This window comes from Dryobates pubescens, chromosome Z (genome assembly GCF_014839835.1).
Source record: "Dryobates pubescens isolate bDryPub1 chromosome Z, bDryPub1.pri, whole genome shotgun sequence".
Classification (NCBI taxonomy): Eukaryota; Metazoa; Chordata; class Aves; order Piciformes; family Picidae; genus Dryobates; species Dryobates pubescens.
The window spans coordinates 77,054,367-77,077,688 of record NC_071657.1 but is presented as its reverse complement, the minus strand read 5'-3'; the positions used below and the strand labels follow the sequence as shown (position 1 = coordinate 77,077,688).

Sequence of the window (23,322 nt, the reverse complement as noted above, 5' to 3'; positions counted from 1 at the left end):
CTTTCTACACCTACCTGAAAGGGTGGAGCCAGGTAGGGTTCAGTCTCTTCTCCCAAGGAACAAGTGACAGGACAAGATCAAACTGCCTTAGGTTGCCCCAGTGGAGGTTCAGCTTGGACATGAGGGAAAGTTTCTTCTCCATAAGGGCTGTCAAGGCCTGGCCCAGACTGCCCAGGGAAGTGTTAGAATCCCCATCCCTGGAGGTATTGAAAAGCCATGGAGATGGGGAGCTGAGGGACAAGTTTTAGCAGTGAACTTGAGGTGGGAAGTCTGCAACTTTATACTATCACTCTGCTATTTTTACTGAGCTGGGGGCCAAGAATGGACCATGGTCTGCTCAGAGGTGTAATGCTGAGCAGCTGCTACTTCTATTGAGCTCTTGCAGGCATCCCAAATGGAAGAGGTTGGCTTAAAGCCTATTGCTTGTTATAGAGACAACATTCTGCTGAAACTTTTAGCTGTGAGAGCTGTCTCCTTCCAAGGTCTAAGCTCAGTAGGAAGCCTGACCCTACCTCTGAAGTCATGCAGATCCTGCTGAGCTAAGGAAACAAGAGTAGCTTATAGCCAGGTGCCAGAAGAGCTTACCACTGATCAAGAGCAGGCTCTGGTACGAGCTCCTGCTCTCTCAATGGGAACACACTCTTGGATCTGTGTGACTCTCTCACAGCCCTGGCTGTGTTTTCAGTGGATCCACTGCTGTGAGACAGTGTCATGGTCTTGCTGCTTTAAAGGGAAGCTGCACTTGGCTCTCTGCTTCTCTTTTGACTAGCCCCACTCTTGAACCTGATTTAGGTCACAACCCTCAATACCCTTCTCCAGTGCCCCCAGTTTTGAATATTAAATGCAGCTATGATCTAGTGGAGGATGTCCCTGCTCACTGCATGGGAGTTGGACTAGGTGAGCTCTGGAGGTGCCTTCCAACCCAAAAAGTTCTATGAGTCTGTAAAAGTTTCAGCCCTCATCTGTAAAGCCTGAATACCATTTCTTAACGGACAAAAAGCCCACAGTGCCATGTGCTGCCACAAAATTAGCAAGTAATTCTCTGTCCAGTGGCTTTGTCTGCGTGAGTAGGGCAGAAGGAAGAGGAGGAAACCTTTCTTTCCTCATTCATGTTTTGCATGCTTAATTACAAACTTAATGACAGCTCTACACTTCAAGGATCACAGGGAGTTACTCTTCTCTTTTTTCCCCATAAAACAAGACTTTGAAGTGGTATTAGAAGGAACATGTGATAGCCTTCCCTCCCACTCCCCACTAATGACATACTGGCTAATGAAGCTTCTTGGCTTACTGGGTGTCTAAGTCATCCAGAAAGAAGACAAAACCACTGCAAGGAGGGAGGGGCAGGGGACAGTGTCTGTCTCTGATTACACAAAGCTGCATCTCTGCAGCCATTTACTTCTTTCTTTGTACAGTGATGAAGTCTGAGGAGAAGAAGATTGGTAGCAAATGGCTATTACATTCTAAAAAAGGAATTTCTACCTTGTTAAAATAAGAATAGTGAATTTTTGAGTAGTATTGGACTTCCTTAACCCATTTCACAGAATTCCAGCATGGTGGTGGTTGGAAGGGATCTCTGGAGATCATCCAGTCCAAACCCCGCTAAAGCAGGGCACCCACAGCAGCTTGCCCAGGATTACAATGGCCAGGGTGCATTGGAATCTCTCCAGAGGAGATTCCACAACCTCTCTGGGCAGCAGGCTCCAGCACCCTCACAGCAAAGAACTTTCTCCTCCCATTGAGGTGGAACCTCCTGGGTTCCAGCTTGTGCCCCTTGCCCCTTGTCCTGTACCTGGACACCACTTAGTAAAGTCTGACCCCATACACTTGCCCTTTAGCTCTTTCTGAGCATTGATTAGATCCTGTCTGGGGCTGCTCTTCTTCAGGCTCTCAGCCCTAGGGCTCTCAACCTTTGATCCTCACAGAGATGCTCCAGGCCCTTCAGCATCTTCATAGTCTCCTCTAGACTCTCTCCAGCAGTTCTCTGTCTCTCTTGCAATGGGGGGCCCAGAACTGGACCCAGTACTCCAGATGTGGGCTGACCAAGGCAGAGTAGTGGGGGAGAAGGAACTCCCTTGACATGTTGGCCACACTCTTCTGAATGTACCCTCCTCATCCTCCCTCTGCCATGCACCCAATCCAACAGTGATAAGTGGAATTAAAAGAAAAGCCAGAAGACCAGCTATGATTAGAGGGTAAACACAGTGATTGTAACCCACGTAACATGAAGTTTTGGATGTATCTCAGGACAGTTAAGCAGAGGGACAATGGCCAACGGATACAAACTACAACACAGGAGGTTCCTCCTCAACATGAGGAGGAACTTCTTCACTGTGAGGGTCACAGAGCAGAGGAACAGAGAGTTTGTGGGGTCTCCTTCTCTGGAGCCTTTCCAGACCCATTTGGATGTGTTTCTGTACAACCTGTGCTGGATTCTATGGTCCTGCTCTGGCAGGGGGGGTGGACTGGAAGATCTCCCAAGGTCCCTACCAACCCTTAATATCTTCTGATCCTAGGGGTTTTGTGAGATAGCAGCAGTGAATTTGTAGTGATGATGTGGTGACTCTGATCTGAGTTTCCCTTCCAGCACTCCCAAGTCCAAGCTGCCAGGGAGTGAAGCTGTCGCTGGTGGAGTGCACTGAACACCCATTGTGCCCCTGGACCGGCTCTCCAGATGATGCTTTCAAACAGAGCTTTTAGTGTAGCAGACATCTGCTGTAGCTTTGGGAACTTATGTTTTCTAATAGCCAGAGAATAAAGAATTGTCTGTTCAAAGATAATATTGAGTGGTTTATGTAATAAAGCCCAGCTGCTTGGTTCCTGATATATAAGCTAAATAAAAGCTCACATCTGTTTGCATTATACAAAGCCTGCAAAAAAAAAATAGCAGATGTTTACCAGCAGAATTGTCTGGAAATGGCAACAAATAGGAAAACAGGTCAGAAGAAGGGGGAATTAATCTCATTTAAGTCTCCAGTGAAACTGCTGCTTCTGCAGAGGAGGTAAAATGTTAGAGAAGGGATATTGCTCAGTTTGCTGCTTTAAATGAAATAAAGCAGGGAAAGCGAAGGGATTTGTGTATAGAGCTAGGGAGTTAAAAAGGGTGAAATTCACCAACATTCAGTTTCTTAGGAAAATAAACAGCCCAGTGTTGGAGAAGCCAGGTCAGAATTGTATGCCTGGTTGCTAAGTTTGCACAGCTCTTGAAAAATTTTAGATTAATCTTTTGTTGGTCTTAAAATATGACCAAAACACATTATCTGCCATAAGGCATTCAAAGTAGTAGTTGTTGTTATTGTTATTGTTATCATTACTATTAATAACAATAATAATAAATTTATAATTATTGCTTTTATTAATTATTTTTATTGTTTCATTACTTTTAAATAAGTTCATATTATTATCATAATTCTCATGAGTAATTGTTCTCAATACTATTACTATTATTAATTTTATTGATAATTTATGATTGCTATAATTTTTGTTATCCTTATTATTAGCTTCATGATTGCTATAATTTTTATTAGCATTATTAATTTTTTTTTTTAACTTGGTTAGTTTATTCTGTAGTAGTCAAAGTGTTTTTGCCAAGAAAGAGAAATGTCAGTAAAATGGTTGTAAAGTTTATTTAGAGGTTTTATTTCTGTGTAAGTGCTACTGGAATGGACCTTAAAAGTAGTCCTGGTAATAGATCTAAGAAACCCAAACTGATAGGAATCTATGAAACAAATTATTTCTTTTTTTTTTTTTTTTCCCTTAGCAGTTATGAAATGATGGAAAAAATTGTTAAAACCATGAAATGGTGAATATTTGTGAAAATTATAAAAAAAAAAAAAAGGAAATTATAGGAAAATATGAAATTATGAGTTGAATGAGTTGAATTATGAAGTAACCTTATTCTTGCTCTGTCATGGAATAATATTGCCATTTTATTTCATATAAGGACAAAAACTAACTTGGCCATTAGTTTGTTATCTCCATTTTTAGTGAGTATTAGTCAATGCTGTTTTACCGGTGTGGAAACACTTCTCAGGCCCTTGTTTGTGCAAACTACCTGCTGAAATACACTGAGAATAGTCATAAATACACTTAAAAATAGTTATGAGATACACTTTAAATGGTTTTGTGAACACACACACAAAATCAAAACATGTTTTTCCTTTTCATTTTTTTTTAACCTTTCTCTTTAATAAGCTTTATTTTGAGACTTTTCCTGCATTACATTTTTCTCTTCTGCATTAGTGAAAATCAGAAAATTGGACAACTTTGTGATTTGGGTTTCTTTTATTTTTATTTTTTTTCCTAGATGAGATTTTAGAGATGACAGTCATAGATGTAATGACCAGAGCAGTGATCACAAGTTTAGTACTTTTGTTCTTTGTTATAATTTCACAGAATCCCAGAATGTTAGCTGTTGGAAGGGAGCTCCAGATAGAGTAGAGTAGAATAGAATAGAAATAGAAATAGATAGACTAGATTAGACTAGACTAGACTAGAATAGAATAGAATAGACCAGGTTGGAAGAGACCTTCAAGTCTCCTCCTGAACACCTCCAATGATGGTGACTCCACCACCTTCCCAGGCAGCCCATTCCAATGACCACTCTCTCTTTCTGTGAAGAACTTCTTCCTAATATCCAGCCTAAACCTCCCCTGGCACACCTTGAGACTGTGTCCTCTTGTTCTGGTGGTGGTTGCCTAGGAGAAGAGACCAATCTTTGCCTGTCTACAACCTCCCTTCAGGTAGTTGTAGAGAGCAATAAGGTCACCCCTGAGTCTCCTCTTCCCCAGGCTAAGCAACCCCAGCTCCCTCAGCCTCTCCTCATAGGGCTTGTGTTCCAAACCCCTCACCAACTTCGTTGCCCTTCTCTGGACATGTTCCAGCAAGTCAACCTCCTTCCTAAACTGAGGGGCCCAGAACTGGACACAGGACTCAAGGTGTGGCCTAACCAGTGCAGTGTACAGGGGCAGAATGACCTCCCTGCTCCTGCTGGCCACACAGGCTTCCTGCAGGCCAGGATGCCATTGACCCTCTTGGCTGCCTGGGCACACTGCAGGCTCATGTTCAGCCTACCAATCAGATCATCCAGTCCAACCCATCTGCCAGAGCAGGGTCACCCAGGAACACATCCAGATGGGTTTTGAATCTCTCCAGAGAAGGAGACTCAACAACCAGAACAAGAGGACGCAGTCTCAGGCTGCACCAGGGGAGGTTTAGGCTGGATGTTAGGAAGAAGTTCTATACAGAGAGAGTGACTGCCCATTGGAATGGGCTGCCTGGGGAGGTGGTGGAGTCGCCGTCATTGGAGGTTCTCAGGAGGAGACTTGATGGGGTGCTTGGTGCCATGGGTTAGTTGTTTAGGTGGTGTTGGATTGGTTGATGGGTTGGACGCGATGATCTTGAAGGTCTCTTCCAACCTGGTTTATTCTATGTATGTATTCTGTGTATGTATTCTTCTTCTTTCTTCTTCTTCTTCTTCTTCTTTCCTCTTCTTCTTCTTCTTCTTCTTTCTTCTTCTTCTTCTTCTTCTTCTTCTTCTTCTTCTTCTTCTTCTTCTTCTTCTTCTTCTTCTTCTTCTTCTTCCTCTTCTTCTTCTTCTTCCTCTTCTTCCTCTTCGTCCTCTTCCTCTTGTCTTCTTCTTCCTGTTGCTCTTCTTCTTCCACTCCCTCTTCTTCTTCTTGATATTAATTTTATTTATGTTGATATTAATGTTATTAATGTTGATAGTGATACTATAGAATGACTATAAAACTCTTACAGTGGTTTTGAAAATGCTAAAAATTCAACCAATTTACAACATTTCTCAACTCCATTGGAATGTGGGAAGTGGAGATTCGTGTTCTGATACAGCTTCATCACAATTCAATTTTCTGAATAGATATTGGTTGAAATATTTAAATGTGAGTTGAGCTGGTTTTAGAGGTATTATGGATTAACCACTGTGATTTTGAATCGCCTGTCTTTGTAGAATCATAGAATCAGTCAGGGTTGGAAGGGACCTCAAGGATCATCCTGTTCCAACCCCCTGCCATGGGCAGGGACACCTCATACTATATGAGGTTGCTCAGAGCCACATCCAGCCTGGCCTTACAAACCTGGAAGGCCACAATAAGGTCTTCTCAGAGCCTTCTCCTCTCCAGACTGAACAGCCCCAACTCTCTCTTTGTGTCTTTTTTTGGGGGGTGGTTCTCCATAGACAATGAAATATTAATGCCAATGCTGAGTCCTTAAAAAAAATTTATTGGTTTTAATGAATTGCCAAAATAATAAGGGGGTGGGGAGGATCTAACTAAACGATTCTAAACATTTGTTATTATTATCAGTTTAATTGTTCAAATGTTATTCTATTTTTTTGCTCTTATTGCATATCCATTAGATACAATCACAGTTTCATAACCACAGTGATGTGTGGCAATTGTACATCTGTGGAAATAGCTAAAAAAATTATTTCCTTCTGGGGACAAGGAAACTCTTACTTGCAATTCATCTGACCACTGTAGTGAGTGCAGAATGCTGTATGTGCTTTGAAACTAAACTTACAGTACCATGGATGTTGAGAACAGGTTAATTAGGGATAAAAGAGGTCAGGTGCTGTGGTTTGGTTCTAGTTCTGTCACTGAAATGGAACTTGCTAATATAGATGTTTCACATCTTGTCAAGGTCTGCTTTTTTGGTTGTCAGCTGCCTGAAACTCTGGAGCAGTTTCCGTTCACATCAAATTAATTATACTTAACAGAATGGTTTGAAGCTGAGGCAGAGCAAGGCTAGACTGAAGCTTAGGAAGAAGTTCTTCAGTGTGAGGGTGGTGAGACTCTGGAACAGGCTGCCCAGGGAGGTGGTGGCAGCCTCCTCCCTGGAAGTATTGAAGGCCAGGTTGAATGAGGCATTGAGCAGCTGAGTCTAGTTGAGAGGTGTCCCTGGGCATGGCAGGGAGGTTGGAGGAGATGATCTCTGAGGTCCCTTCCAACCTGAGCCATTCTATGATTCTATGAACTACACTGACATTTTGGAAGGTGTGTTTTTATGATTTGATTTTGTGATGGTTTTGCTAGGGGGAAAGATGCTCCTTCTCTGTCCAGATGTGGCATTACTTCTGCTGTGCTCTTCATCATGACCTGTGGACTATTCTACCACCCAAGACGGCCCAGGAGATCCTTAGAGATGTACTAGAGCAATCTCTGGCTTTGCTGGTCTCCAGATATTGTCAGGCCTGTCCCAGCTACAAGAGAACACCACAAATCAGGTAATGGTTATGTATTTAATGCATACTCTAAATGGACAAAATAAGTAAATCTAAGTCTTCTGTTATTCACTGCTATGGTTCTGATGTAAATGTTAACACAGAAGAGGCAATAGAGATAATTTATGTATTTTGAGTTAATTTCAGTTTCATATATTTACTATATTTAAGTGTATTTAGTAGCCATATACTAAACCTGGCAGAATCAGAGGGGTGGGTTTTGAACTCTTGGTGAACTTGTTCCATAAACTGCTGGATTAGTTTGAAAGCCTCATGGTGAGCATTGCATTGAGGAGAGGTGGCACCAGCAAAAATGCAGTCAAAATTGGTAGCATTGAGGTTAGAAATCAAGTCATTGGTTCATGGAGAAGAAAATTCCACGTGTTCCAATAATATTTGAGTTGTCATAGGGCTTCTCAAGTGAAAGAGCTACAAGGTCCTATGAAAAGATATGCCAGAATGAAGCCAGTGGTGCAGAAGGAGAGAGGAGGAGGCTATTCCTTCTCCTGTCATTTTAGGAACTATGAATCTTGGAAGTTCTGTTGTCCTTGTTATGATTCTTTTGTTTTGTCTAAGCAGATATCTCCAGATGGAATTTTACTTCATGCTCTGTCCTTTCTCATTCTATCCAATGTCTTGTTTGACTGAAGAAGTTTTTGTTTACTTCTTATCCTACCCCTTTGCTGTAGAGCTTTCACAGAATCCCAGCATGGTGGGGGATGGAAGGGACCTCTGGAGATCACCCAGTCCAAACCCCCATGGTCAAGCAGGGCACCCACAGCAGCTTACCCAGAATCACAATGGCCAGGGGGGTTTGGAGTGTGTCCAGAGATGGAGATCCCACAACCATGGAACTTGCCATGATCAAGCCTGTGCCCGTTGCCTGTTGTCCTGTAACTGGGCACTGAACAAAGCCTGTTCCTAACCTCCTGACACCCACCCTTGAAGTATTGATCAGCATTGATGTGATCTCCTCTAAGGCTGATCTTCTCCAGACTAAACAGCCCCAATTCTCTCAGCCTTTCCTCACTAGAGATGTTCCAGGCCCCTCAGCATCTTTGTAGCCAATTGCTGTCTCCTCTTCATCAAGGCCCTGTCCTTCTTGAACTGGGGAGCCCAGACCTGGACACAGGACTCAGGATGAGGCCTCACCAAGGTAGAGTTGATGTGGAGCAGAATCTCTGCCAACCTGCTGGCCATGCTCTTGATGCATCTCTGGATGCCATTGGCCACCTTGTCCACAAGGGCACATTTCTGGCTTATGGTGAACTTCTTGTCCACCATCACTCCCAGGTCCTTCTCTGAAGATCTGCTCTCCAGCAGGTCCCCCCCTCACCTGTACTGGTGCAGGGAGTTATTCTTCCCCAGGTGCAGGACTCTACACTTGCCCTTGTTGAACTTCATGAGGTTTCCTCTGCCCAGCTCTTAGCCTGTCCAGGTCCTACTGGATGGCAGCACAGCCTGAGGGGCTGTCACTTAGTCCTCCAATTTTGTGTCATCAGTAATCTGGCTGAGGGTTTGCTCTGTCTCTTCATCCATATGAATCTTTCCTGTATCCTTCCCATATGAATATGTTCCTTTTCTTAGGTACAGTCCGTGGAGGTCATGCAAGTTAAAAACTAGAGAGCTTCTCATTTGTAGGAGATGATGGAAGCTCAGAGGAGATAGCTGACACAGAATATAAGGGTTACGTGCTGTCATCACAGGTTTTGTTATGAAAAGGAGCAATGTCATGGAAGCTTAAATAACTTCCACAGGTATACATTCGTGGAATGCCATGAGCAGGGACACCTCCCACCAGCCCAGGCTGCTCAAGGCCTCATTCAGCCTGGCCCTGAACATCTCCAGGGAGGGAGCATCCACAACGTCCCTAGGCAACCTGTGCCAGTCTCTCCCCACCCTCACTCTCAACAATTTCTTCCTCATCTCCAGTCTCAATCTCCCTTCTCCCAGCTCAAAGCCATTGTCCCTGGTCCTGGCACTCCCAGCCCTTGTCCAAATTCCTTCCCCAGCTGTCCTGGAGCCTCTTCAGGTACTGGAAGGCTGCTCTTAGGTCTCCCTGGAGCCTTCTCCTCCAGGCTGAACAGCCCCAACTGTCTTAGCCTGTCCCCATAGAAAAAGTGCTCCAGCCCTCTGATCAACTTTGTGGTCTTCTCTGGACTTACTGCATATACTGGGGTTGGACTTGGTGATCTCTGGAGGTCCCTTACAACCACTGCTGTTCCATGGTTCTGTAATTATTGTGCTGGAGGCACCAGAACTGGAGGCAGTGCTACAGGTGGGGTCTGAGCAGAGGAGAGCAGAAGGGCAGAATCCCCTCCCTCATCCTGCTGCTCTCCCTGCTCTGCATGCAGCCCTCAGTAAGGTTATTTTCACTTTTCATCCCTACAGGATTGATATTGCAGCCATTTTGATGTGCACTGAAGATATGCTGTGGTCAGTCTGCAGCTCTGTGCAGGAGTTTTTGAATCCTCATGAAGACAGAGATCTCAAGATCTATAAAATTCACAGTCACTGCAACAGTCTGCTTTCTGTGCTGGCTCTTTTAACTTCACCACTGAAGAATTTGCATGAGTGAGTATGAAAGAAGCATTCAGTCTGATGTGAAATTGGTGCCTGAGCTTGCATGGGTGGCTCCATGAGGTGAATAATTGTGTGGAAATAAAAATGCAATGTCTGGTGTTGACAGATTTTGATAGCATTTGATTGCTTCTGGATTTGGTCTTGAACTTGTCTTTGTGGTCTTGCCTTAAGCCCAATTACATCTGCTGGGATTTTATTAGCTTTGGATCAGACTCCTACACTGCACATTTTTTACTTTGTTTTTTGGTCTGGTGATTCAACTGTAGTGAATATCTGGTTTGATTTTCCTCTGTAACACAAACAGTAGGATTTCATTACTAATTGCTGTCCCAAATTTGCAGTTTACTATTGTCAGGACATATTTTGTTGGAAACACATCCCTATGAGTCTAAAAACATTTCCCACTAGGGTGCCAAAGATTTTGGTTAAGTTTTTTTTCAAGGATTTAGTCACCCATTCAACAGGAAAAGTTGATCTTCTTGCTATTTCAGATTTATCACTGGGTTCTGCACATTGGCCACAACCCCCACCATGCAGCACTACAGGCTGGGGACAGAGTGGCTGAAGAGCAGCCAGGAGAAAGGGACCTGGGGATACTGGTTGACAGCAGCTGAACATGATCCAGCAGTGTGCCCAATGGCATCCTGGCCTGGATCAGCAAGTGTGGCCAGCAGGAGCAGGGAAGTCATTGTGCCCCTGTTCTCAGCACTGGTTAGGCCACACCTTGAGTCCTGTGTCCAGTTCTGGGCCCCTCAATTTAGGAAGGAGGTTGACTTGCTGGAACGTGTCCAGAGAAGGGCAACAAAGCTGGGGAGGGGTTTGGAGCACAGCCCTGTGAGGAGAGGCTGAGGGAGCTGGGGATGCTTAGCCTGGGGAAGAGGAGGCTCAGGGGAGGCCTTCTTGCTCTCTACAACTACCTGAAGGGAAGTTGTAGGCAGGTGGGGGTTGGTCTCTTCTCCCAGGCAACCAGCACCAGAACAAGAGGACGCAGTCTCAAGGTGTGCCAGGGGAGGTTTAGGCTGGAGGTGAGGAGAAAGTTCTTCACTGAGTGATTGGCCATTGGAATGTGCTGCCCAGGGAGGTGGTGGAGTCACCATCCTTGAAGGTGTTCAAGAAAGGACTGGAAGAGGTACTTGGTGCCATGGTTTAGTTGTCATGAAATGTTAGGTATTAGGTAATAGGTTGGACTTGATGATCTCTGAGGTCTTTTCCAACCTTATTGATTCTATGATTCTATCTGCCTCCAGCTTGCAGGTGAATTCTAATATTCTGCTGTCATCCAATAATAATTTTTAAGTACTGGGATTTACAGATAATTCCCTGAAATGAGGATCTGGTTACATGACCAGTGGTGCTTCCACAAATATTAGACATAACTTAGAAGAGAAAGGGTACAAAATGCTCATCTTTATCAAAATACATTTTCAGGAGCCATAGCTGTAAACAAAAGGATGCACTGAAATTGGGTCTGAGTCTTTCATTGCTTTTTCATCCTAAAAATCCTTCTGTGAATTTGGTGTAAGAGACATTTCCAAGTGAGATCAGAAATTACAAACAAACAAACAAACAAACCCCACCAATAAAATAGAAACACTAACAATACATTCTGTCATTCTGCAAAACCCCCAAAGCTAAGAAACTCAAATCCCATTCAAATGGATTTTGTTGTATTATGCTAAATAAGAGTAGTCTAGGGCCATAGCAGTGGTACAAAGAGGAAGGTGCAGACCTGTTGCATTTAATTCTCTTTAAACATTTCTTGCCATGTGTGGTTGCATTTTCACAGAATCAGAGACTCACAGAAACATTCAGGTTGGAAAAGACCTTCGGGATCACCAAGTCCAGCCATTAGCCTTACTCTACAAGGTTCCCCCCTAAACCACATCCCCAAGCACCACATCCAAACCACCTTTAAATAGAATAGAATAGAATAGAATAGAATAGAATAGAATAGACCTTCAAGATCATTGCGTCCAACCAATCAACTAATCTAACACCACCTAGTCAACTAACCCATGGCACCAAGCACCCTATCAAGTCTCCTCCTGAACACCTCCAATGATGGTGACTCCACCACCTCCCCAGGCAGCCCATTCCAATGGCCAATCACTCTCTCTATGTAGAACTTCTTCCTAACATCCAGCCTAAACCTCCCCTGGTGCAGCTTGAGACTGTGTCCTCTTGTTCTGGTACTGGCTGCCTGGGAGAAGAGACCAACCTCTGCCTGTCTACAACCTCCCTTCGGGTAGTTGTAGAGAGCAATAAGGTCACCCCTGAGCCTCCTCTTCTTCAGGCTAAGCAACCCCAGCTCCCCCAGCCTCTCCTCATAGGGATTAACAGCTTGGCCATATAGGTTTTGATATTTAGGGATGTAAATTTCAGTAGCCTAATTTGCCTTTCTAGAGATCAGAAAATTGATGTGCATAGGGTGTAGCAGCATCTTTAACTGACTACAAAGCACTCTGCAAGTCATCACTGAAATCTGGCAGCTTTCTTTAAGAAGAATAATACCCCCCAAAAAAGATATATCAGATTCTGTTATATAGTTAGAAAAAAATAACATTACCAGCAAAAAAACAAACCCAAAACAACCAAGCCAAAACACAGTTAGGTGGTGATGTTTTTGCATAGCTAAAAAAGGGATGTGTTTTTTTAGTGAGCTGTGTATTCAGAACATTTGTTTTCAAAACCTGTTAGGTCTCTGTTATCAAAACTTTTTCCACATTGTGAATTTTGTTACAGTCAAAATTTGCCAAGTAACCTCACCCAGTGTCCAGAACACAAAGGTACAAACAGATTTACCAAGTTAGCTTCTTGAAACACTTTCCAGTCCAACTCCCCCTGCTAAAGCAGGGCACCCACAGCAGCTTGCCCAGGATCACAGTGGCCAGGTTGGGTTGGAAGCTCTCCGAAGAAGGAGACTCCAGCCTGCTCCAGGGCTCCAGCACCCTCACACCAAAGACACTTCTGCTGTTTAGATGGAATTTCTTATGTTCCAGTTTGTGTCCTTGGCCCCTTGTCCTTTCACTGGGTACCACGGGACACCACTTGTCCCCCACACCTCCTGTAGCTCTTGCTGAGCATTGCTCAGATCCCCTCTGGGGCTGCTCTTCTCCAGGCTCAACAGCCCCAGAGCTCTCAGCTTTTGCTCCTCAAAGAGATGATCCAGGCACCTCAGCATCTTTGGAGCCACTGTTTGAGTCTCTTCAGTAATTCCTTGTCTCTCTTGAACTGAGCAGCCCAGAACTGGACCCAGTTCTCCAGATGTGTCCTCCCTAGAGCAGAGTAGTGGCAGAGGACACCCTCCCTCAACCTGCTGATTCAGCAGGTCTTGATTCAGCCCAGGAGACCACTGCCCTTCTTGGGCCACAGAAGCAAATTGCTGTCCCATGCAGAACTTGCTGTCCACCAGCACTCCCAGGTCCTTCTCTGTAGAGCTGCTTTCCAGCAGGTCAGCCCCTAATTTGTACTGGTGCAGGAGGTTGTTCCTCCCCAGGTGCAGGACCCTACACTTGCCCTGCTTGAACTTCATGAGGTTCCCCTCTGCCCAACTCTCAGCCTGTCCAGTTCATATACTGAATTTTATGTGAATTCCATTATTTGGTGAGTTGCATAGTTCATCATGCTAAGAGCCTATCAGTAACAAGTTCAGAATTTATGCATGATTTTGAAGGAATACTAATCCTTCATCAGTTCTTTGTACAATTACAGCTGTATAATCAAGATTTCCATCTGTTAGTCTTTCAAAACTTTGGTGAAATTAACTAGAAGTGAAATAAAGACTTTTTTTTCCCTTTAATTTTTAAATCTCTCATGCTTTCTTTTGGTGCTAGAAGATTTCCCTGCAGGGGCTAGGTTTAAATTAATCTTTAGACTGCTCAGGAAAGTTTTGTGTAATCATAAAAGCAGTGATGACAGAACATTGTTTTCCAGGGGTTGTCTAATAATAGGACTGGCTCATTTCCAGCTTGCTGGAGATGCTGTATTAACTGTTGCTTCCAGGGAATTAAAATTATTCATGATTCTTTATTATGTTGTTGAAAAGCCACAAAATAGTAGGGGGTACTGAAAAAATTAATAATATCCTTAACTTCTAATAAAGCAATTCTAGCACATGGTTTCTCCTTCCAATTTTGTGATTAAACATTGTGCATTCTGCTGTCTCTGAAGAGTTTCTCTTCTGTGTGACAAGGCTACTTAGACACCTTCCTAAATTCACCTATGAGTCATCAGTTTGTAATACTCATATTTCTCTTCATAGAGTCATAGAATGGTTTGGGTTGGAAAGGACCTTGGAGGTCATCCAGTTCCAACCTCTCTGTTGTGGGCAGAGACACCTTCCATTAGCCCAGGCTGCTCGAGGCCTCATCCAGCCTGGCCATCCCACCTGTTCTTCACTCTTTACCCTTCCTGAAGTAACTTTGCAAAACAGAAGTGCTGGTTAGAAAGGACTACTGGATGTCATGTAGTCCATCCTCCTGGTCAAAGCAGGAGTATCAGCAGGAGTAGTCATGGAATCATAGAATCACAGAGTGGTTCCAGTTGAAAGGGACCTTAGAGATCATCCAGTCCCACCTTCCCCCCACTGTCAGTTACTGAGTTCAAGGAGGTGGCTTTTGTGCAGTGGATCTAACAGTTTCAGTGCTGCTGGTGGACTTTGGAGGAGAATCCAATGCTGTTCTTCATTTCCTGTTTTTGACTGCATGACATGATCCAGGAGAAGCAGGTTGGCAATGTGCAGGACCACAGACCCATTTATGACTTGAGAGTAGAGACTGAGGGGTACTCAGGCTGGGGGAGCAGATCTATTCTCCTGCTCTTTCTTTTTCTTTTTTTTCTATATCCTTGACCCTTTTGTGCTGAGTAGGAGACGACAATCTTCCTGTTTTCATACTGGGAATTATTATGTTTTCCTTTCTCCTCAAGAAATCAGAGGAATGACTTGAATGCTGAGGGAAGAGTTTAGAGATTCTGTTGGTAGAACTGCTGTCTGTAGAGTAAAAATATCTGTCATTCAGTTTTAAAGCCTGAATATATCTCCCCGAATTTTAACACATGAGAGTTATAAATCATGTAGTTGCCTTTTAGTCATGTTTATTCCTTATACAGAGCTAAATCCTTCGAAGTCTACAAGGAAATACCATTAGGATGCATCTTGTTGGCATCTCATCTTTTCACACCTGCGCTGAGGCTTGCAAGATCAATTCTCACCTTGTCATACTCTGCTGAAGAATAGAACTACAGTGACTTGGAATCTTGCTGTGGTATTAAATACTTTCACAGATGCTATCCACTGCTCTGAGACTATAGGCAGCTGCTTTAACATCACTTGTAGTCAAAACAAATTTCCTAGTAGCTATTATTATACTTCTGTCAGAAGAGTAGTTGAACTAAACTGTCTGGCACAGAGCTGGGTTTTCCTGGCAAGAATTACATAGCCAGCAGTGGACACTGAGAAATGCTGGCACCAGAATTATTGTAATATTAGACACTTGAGGGTGTTGGTGTTTTTTTTTTCTTTAGTATTTGAAGTTATTATAATATTTAAACAATCTTAGAATCACTCACACTGTCTCCATCTCAAATTGAAAAGGTTGTGTAAAGGTGTTGTTAATAAACCTCAGAGTCCAAAAGGTCTGTGCTGGTCCTTAAGAAGGAGACAAGGGCAAAAACCACACCTGACAAGCTTGCTTTAGCCCAAATTCAAACAATTCATACACTATGAGTAAACAAAATTTGGTCTTCTGAACATATTCTCATTTCTGAATCTGTTCTCATTTCTTGTAGGAAATTTGCTCTCTGCTATATTAAGGAAAATATTTCAGAGGATGAGGAACAATAAGATACTTTGTTGTTTGTTGTTTTTTTTAATTTTCTCATGTTTTATCAATTGCTGTCTTTAAAATAATTACTCTCCAGTTGTCTCTTCCCTTTTCCTCCATTACAACCTCAGCTAAAATTTTAACCTCCGGCTTTTCATGAATTCACAAAGAGCACAAATTCACTAAGTGCTAATCCTTCTGCTCAGGTATTGCTTACTTAGGATCATTTTGAAGTCTGTAGTAAATTATTCTTACTAATTTTGTTTGATTAGTAAAACCACAGGTTCTTGCAAACCTCACAGAACCACTGTGGTTGGAAAAGTCCAAACACTGTCTAGCTCTCCCAGGGCCACTACTACCCCACACCCTTAACCACCACATCCTTTGAAGGCATTCAGAAGTTATACGCCTGTCTTTCTTATGCAGAATTGTAATTCTCTTCTTTCATCTGGGGATAGTCTGAGCATATAGTGACCTCACAGCCATGTAGCTGCACTTCTAATTACTTATAGACAGCTGTGAAAAAAAGAGTTTAAAAGTAATTTTAAATAATGACATGACAAAACAACAAATATTATTTGTGGCATGTACCCCATAAGAAAGAGGAGATTTAACCTTTTAGGTGATAGAATCATAGAATCACACAATGTTTTGGGTTCAAAGGGACCTTTAAAGCTCATCTGGTCCAATATCCCTGCAGTGAGCAGGAACAGCTTATCATAGAATCATACAACGGTTTGGGTTGAAAGGACCTCCAAAGGTCATCCAGTCCAACCCCCTCTGCACACAGCAGTGACATCCTCCACTAGGTCAGGTTGCTCAGAGCCTTGTCCAGCCTGACCTTGAGTATCTCCAGGGAAGGGGCTTCAACTACTTCCCTGTGCAGCCCTGTTGCATTGCTCCAGCACCCTCATGCTGCAGAACTTGTTCCTCACATCCAATCTGAATCTGTTCTTCTTTCATTCAAAAACCATTGCCTCTTGTCCTGTCACTGCAGACCTTTGGAAACAGTCCCCTGCAGCCTTCTAGCAGTCCCCTTCAGGTACTTGAAGGCAGCTCTAAGGTCTCCCTGGTGCCTCCTCTTCTCCAAGCTGAACACCCCCAGCTTCCTCAACCTGTCCTCACAGCAGAGGTGTTCAGCCCCCTAAAAATTTTTGTGGCCCTCCTCTGGACCTGCTCCATCAGGTCCATGTCCTTCCTGTGTTGAGGGCTCCAGAGCAGGATGAAGTACTCCAGGTGAGGTTGTTCAGAGCTGTGTTGAGTATGAATTCCTGAAGGCTGTATTCCAATTGCTTTCCATCCCATCTCCAATTTTAGGGATTTAGATCCACTCTCACCATTTCCCTGTCACGGGAATGGCTTTCTTAATGTCTTGCAGAAATACTCTCTTGTCCTGAGACAGCCTTCATAGCTTTTCCTGAGTGTTTTTAAGTGTCCTTCTACTCTTACTGCAACAGAAAGGGTGCTGACTCGATAGCAGGAATGAAACACTCCAGAAAGCAAAGCAAATAGATGAGTTCTGTAAAAAAAATGGCATTTTCAAAGGTAGTTACCTTCTGTATGTAACTTAGAAGACCCCAGCTGTGATACATAAAGAAACAAGCTTCAGAGAAGGAAAGTTATTAAGATGAAAAATTCACAGCCAAGTAAGTTGAAAAGGAAAGTGCAAAAGAAGTGATAATTGATTGTGGTTAATGGAGGGTGGATGTAACAGATTGTATCCTCACTGCTGGAATTGTATTCAGTGTAAATTAGAGTTGAAAAGTGAAGAGGCCAAAGGGGCATCCATTCCTGTCACGCATTGCTGCATCCTGGTGGTGGTTAGGGAGCTGTACAAATGCTAGCACGTGCATTATTTATTACTGTTAAACAATAATGTCAGCAGAATGTTATATTCTTCAACCTTGTTCTTATAATGATGTATTTATGGCCATTTCATATTATTAATATAATTAATTGTTATTATCAGGGGATTGGACACTGTCTCAGTCCGGAGGGGGAGAGAGAGAGACTCTGTTTCTTTTTTGAACATACCTGTGTTGTGAAACTAAAGGCAGAAATGAGGCCAAATATCAAAAGCCAGACTGTTTATTAACAGATTAAAGTGGACAGAAGAAGAGAAAAGTAAAAAATAGAGAAGAAGAGCAGGAAAGAGATTGTATTACCCCTCCCCGCCCAAGATGATTTAGGTCTGAGGAAAAGTGCTGCCACTTTGCCTTGGAGGAGATGTCACCCTTGTTGGCTTGCAATCCCAAAGTCCAAGTCCTTCTCTGAGCAGCCTCCAACATGTGGTGCTTTCAGTCAAGATATCTTTTCCCTTCTCCAGGAGTTCTTCCTTTCTTACAGCAGGCAAAACTTAGGGCGTGGTGGTGGTGGAGGGAGAAACTGGACTGCTTCCAGGCTGGATGTTCATGGTGATGGTTTTTCTCTCTCTGTCCCAAGCTGCTAAGGCTCAGTGTCTTTTATTCAGTGAATGGCAGCTCCCCCTGGCCCACATCCCAGTCACATTAGTGCCTATGTGACTGCCAGGTGTGCTAGCAGTGGGCAGAGCTGAGCCAGCAGGCAGGTCCTTCTCAGCAATCTTAACTTCTTGTTGGACATTCCAGAGGGGCTTTTCACCATCCCCCTCCCTGGGCAGCTGTTGTCTGGGTGAGGAGCAAAGTTGATTTTTAATCTTTGTTGATTCACACCAAGAGAGGCAAGATTTAGTCTCTTACAGACACACCTTGTTTTTGCCTCTCACATCCTTTGGGTAAGAGAAGTAATACAGAAGTGAGTTGAAACTGTCTTATCTATTGCTTCACCAGTCCTTACCTTTGAAAAATGCTTTTCTTCCCCCTTTCAATAGTCTACTTCTCACAAGAAAGAGAAGATCCAAAGCTCCTGGTTCAAGTATTAGATGACTTTAATCCAAAGTTTGTTTGTACATGCATATTAATCAATAGAGAACCACTATAATATCACAATTATATTGTACTTAACATTATAATAAAAGTGTGATCATATGATGCAGGAAGAGAAGAGCTTTTTGCTTATTCAGTGGATTTTCAAAGAGAGTTTAAAAACCTAACAAGAAAATTTTAATATTCAAACTTGAAAATATGCTACCTAGGGGTAAAAATACAAAGGAAACTGCTTTGCCAGTACTAGCAGTGCTAGGTACCAAGTTTCAGAGTGAAAGTAAGCTACACAATGACATTTTTAGCAGTATGTAAGGTAGATCTACAATGAGATGTGTATACATTCATAAATATTAGTACTGTGTTTCTTAAGGGGTTTTCTGTCATATATATACACATACATATATACATATACATACACATACACATACACATATACATATACGTACATATACATATATATATATATAAATCCGAAGGGATTTTCAGTCTTCCAGGTAACTCAGAAGTATTTGTTGGTTTGTTGTTTTGTTTGTTTTCTTTCAGGACATTTCTGGACAATTCTGATGAACATCTTCCTCAGGATTTCTCAAAAGTCTTTTACCATCCCTCACACTGGTTGTTCTGCATACCATCATCCTGTCTTTCATTACTGAAGTGAGTATCAAAAGATGGTTCTTCTAAAACCATCACAAGATTCATAGATGCATAGAACAGTTTGGGTTGCAAGAGACCTTCAAGATCATCCAGTTCCAACACCCCTGCCATGGGCAGGGACACCTCCCACCAGCCCAGGTTGCTCAAGGTCTCATCCAACCTGGCCTTGAACATGTCTAGGGAGGAGGCATCCACAGCCTCCCTGGGCAACCTGTGCCAATCTCTCCCCACTCTCACTCTCAAGAATTTCTTCCTCATCTCCAGTTTCAATCTCCCCTCTCCCAGCTCAAAGCCATTGTTCCTCATCCTGGCACTCCCAGCCCTTCTCTGAAGTCCTTTCCCAGCTTTCCTGGAGCCTGTCCAGGTCCCTCTGGAAGGATCCCTTCCCTCCAGTGTGTCAGCAGGACCACACAGCTTGGTGTCACCTGCACACTGGCTGAGTGGCTCAGTGCCACTGTCCATGTCACCAACAGAGATGTGAAACAGCTGTGGTCTCAGTACCCACCCCTGAGGTACAGCAATGGTCTCCATTGGCCCATTGAGCTGTTGACCACAACTCTGAGTACAGTCTCCCAGCCAATTCCTTATCCAACCAGTGGCCACTCCTCAAGTTCATGCTCTTCCAATTTGGTGAGCAGGATGCCATGAGGAATGGGGTCAAACACCTTGCACAAGTCCAGGTAGAAAGTCAATATTAATCAAATACTGTTACAACAGCTTTAAAGAATTAATCTGAATAACTGTCTAATTAATATTCTGATTGAAGACCCATAGAAACTTTTTTTTTCCCAATTCATTGCAGATTTCCCTAATCTTTAAAGTTTCAGAGCCTATGAGAAAGGTCACACTGAGAGTGGTGCACTGTGCAGCTTTTTGGTGGTCTGTTCATTATGTTTCATATTTGATTTGTCTGTGAGGTTTCTTTAATTAAAGAGTATATAGCTCTTGACAATAACATAGCTCAACACAGTAGCTGTTTTGAAAGACTTGTAATTAAAAGGGGAAATAATCTGTTCCTCTGTTTATGATTGCTGGATTAAGAAAACAGAAATAATTTAAAAGAAGGTTTAATACATAAATAATTTGTGGGAAAATGTGCTGCTTGGTCCTAGTTGAGTTTTGGGGGAGATTACTGCATGATTAGAGGCAAAAGCTTAATTTCTTTTTCTGTGTCACTGCATATAATGACAAGTTACATATGAGACATATGCTACCAGCTGTGCTGTCATTCCCATTCTAATTTTGAACCTGAAGCACTCCCACACCACTGTAGATCCTCTCCTAACCCCTTCACCTCCTCCTCTTCTGCAGAAGTGATTTCCTGAGAGATTCTCCCTCTCCACTGTCAGAAAAGCTGCTTTTGTCAGCTGTTATTGTGTTTGCTGAGGAAGTATTTTTAAATATTGGAGGAATAAGTTATCATAGGAGTAGTGACCTATGGAGACCTATTGATAACCGATGTTCTGGACTACCTTGTACACACAGGACCTTGTACTTTGTCCTTCACAACATCTTCCCAATGCATTTGCCCAATACTGCACCAAATACGCCAATTTCTCATTGTAGCTTTCCCTCCTCACCACTGCTCATACCTCCTCCTGTGATACCTGCTGAGCCAGATGTGCCAGATGCTGGTGGCTGGCCAACCAAAATGCCAAATGATTGAAAAGTTGAGTTCAGAAGGTGTCTTTTCCCCTGCATGAAATAGTAATTAAAACTTTTCTGCAGTTTAGAAGATCATGGGTTTTTACCTCTTCATTGACAAATGTATTGGTGGCTTTGTATGCTTGGGTGGAAAGGGAGGAGAGTAGAAGGAGGTATGTAGGAAAGGGAATGGCTGCATGGTCATTTCATGGAATCTCTTTCTGTGCTTTGTTAAGGACAGTTTTACTGTAGAAAAACACTGTAAGTTTTTTGATGCCCTAATCCAAATACTCACACTGTAAATGACAGCTTTTGGAAGACAGCTTCACAAGTGAGCATCCTCTGCTGTGTAAAAGTAAAGGAAATGCTGATACTGCTTCAGTGTGACATGAGGGTGGTGAGACACTGGCACAGTTTGCCCAGGGAAGTGGTAGAAGTCCCATCCTTGAAGGTTTTTAAGGCCAGGCTGGATGGGACTCTGGGCAACCTGATCCAGTATGACGTGTCCCTGCCCATGGCAGGGGTTTTGGACCTGGATGACCTTTGATGTCCCTTCCAACCCTGACAATTCTGTGATGCCATGACATAATTCTTTCTTTCACGATGAAATTAGGATTTTTCAGATGCTATTTAGGACAGACTTGTTTTGAGTAGACAGCAGAAAACTGTTCCAGAGCTATCTATCATTTATGTATTTTCCCTGGATGAAAGGTGAGAAAAACTTTTCTTCTCCAAACTGAACAACCCCAACTCTCAGTCTGTCTTCATAGAGGAGGTGCTCCAGCCCTCTGCTCACCCTCATGGCCCTTCTCTGGACACCTTCCAGGACATCCAGATCCTTCCTGTACCAGGGGCTCCAGAAGTGGACACAGTGCTCCTGGTGGGATCTCAACAGAGCGGAGGAGAGGGGGACAATCACCTCCCTCGAGTAATAAAGACAGTATTTACTCAGCTTTACTACATGATTTTTTTCCCATGCTTGCAAGTGGCCACAGTCCATTTTATCTGTTTCATTTCAAGATGATTGTCAATGTTGTCAACCTGAATTAGTGTTAATGTTTATTTGCCATTTTAAAAAAAATCTTATCACTTGGGGGTTTGTTTTGGTTTGTTGTTTTGGGTTTTTTTCCTATCTAATAGCATAGTTGGTTATCAAACTATTGATCATTTGTATTAGTGGTGATTGTGATTCACTCTTTGCTTCTTTTGAGGTTTATAATCACAGGCTCACAGGACGTTAGGAGTTGGAAGGGACCTCCAGAGATCATTGAGTCCAACCTCCCTGCCAGAGCAGGGCCATAGAATCCAGCACAGGTCACACAGGAGCACATCCACACAGGGCTGGAAAGGCTCCAGAGAAGGAGACTCCACAACCTCTCTGGGGAACCTGTTCCAGAGCTCTGTGACCCTTACAGTAAAGAAGTTCCTCCTCATGTTGAGGTGAAACCTCCTGTGCTGCAGTTTATACCCATTGTCCCTTGTCCTATCCCAGGGTGCAACTGAGCAGAGCCTGTCCCCTCTCTCTTGGTCCCCAGCCCTCAGATACTGATAAACATTTATTAAATTCCCTCTCAATCTTCTCTCCAGCCCCAGGTCTCTCAGCCTCTCCTCACCAGGCAGTGCTCCAGTCCCTTAACCATCTGTTGTAGTTTGAGCTGGGTGCCCCCCTGGTGCATTCACTTCCTGTGTCCAGAAGTCCAGCCCAGAGGGATGGACACAGGAAATTGTGTATTTCCTACCATAATTCTTTGCACCACTATAAGATCCAGTGCGGAGTCTGGCACTTCCTCTTTCCTTCCCTCTCCGAGACTTGGTAACTGGGGGAGAGATCTCCCGGCCATGGGCCTGACTGGGCCCAAGGCCACAGGGGGATGGGCAGTCTCAGGCCTGGCCAGCTGAGACTAGCCCAGCAGAGGGAGGGGGAAGAAGGAGCCCTGGGGGTTTTGGATGCACCCTCAGGTGGGGATGGGATCTTTCTTTGTCACTGCGCTTTGGGTTTTCTGTAACATTCACCGCTTTCTATTTAAACTTTCATCACTTTTGCAATCCGTTTGCCTGAGTCGTTATTTCTGCCTGTGGTGGGGAGGGGACCTGCCCCAACCCATTACACCATCCTTCTAGCCCTCCCTTGGGCTCTCCCCAGCAGATCCCTCTCCCTCCTGAACTGGGGAGCCCAGAATTGGATGCAATATTCCATATGTGGCCTCACTAGGGCAGAGTAGAGGGGCAGGAGAACCTCTCTTGATCTGAGGAGAACCTGTCTTGATCCGCTGGACACACTCCTCTGAATGCCTTCTTGGCCCCCAGGGCACATTGCTGTGCCATGCAGAACTTGCTGCCCACCAGCACTCCCAGGTCCTTCTCCCCAGCGCTGCTCTCCAGCAGATCCCCTCCCAACCTGTGCTGCTGCAGTTTATTCTTCCTTCCTAGATGCAGGACTCTGCACTTATCCTTGTTGAGCCTCAGCAGGTTCCTC

The 23,322-nt window shown here is 43.6% G+C and overlaps 1 protein-coding gene across 1 annotated transcript in view; it reads left to right on the top strand.

Moving 5' to 3' along the window:
- The window catches only part of KIAA0825 (KIAA0825 ortholog), a 347,912-nt gene that overhangs the window by 108,550 nt on the left and 216,040 nt on the right, over positions 1 to 23,322 (top strand). Inside the window, exons 10-12 of the mRNA XM_054177960.1 lie at positions 7,053 to 7,243; positions 9,632 to 9,814; positions 19,092 to 19,202. Of these exons, the coding sequence (XP_054033935.1) occupies positions 7,053 to 7,243; positions 9,632 to 9,814; positions 19,092 to 19,202 (485 nt within the window). The remainder of the gene's footprint in view (positions 1 to 7,052; positions 7,244 to 9,631; positions 9,815 to 19,091; positions 19,203 to 23,322) is intronic.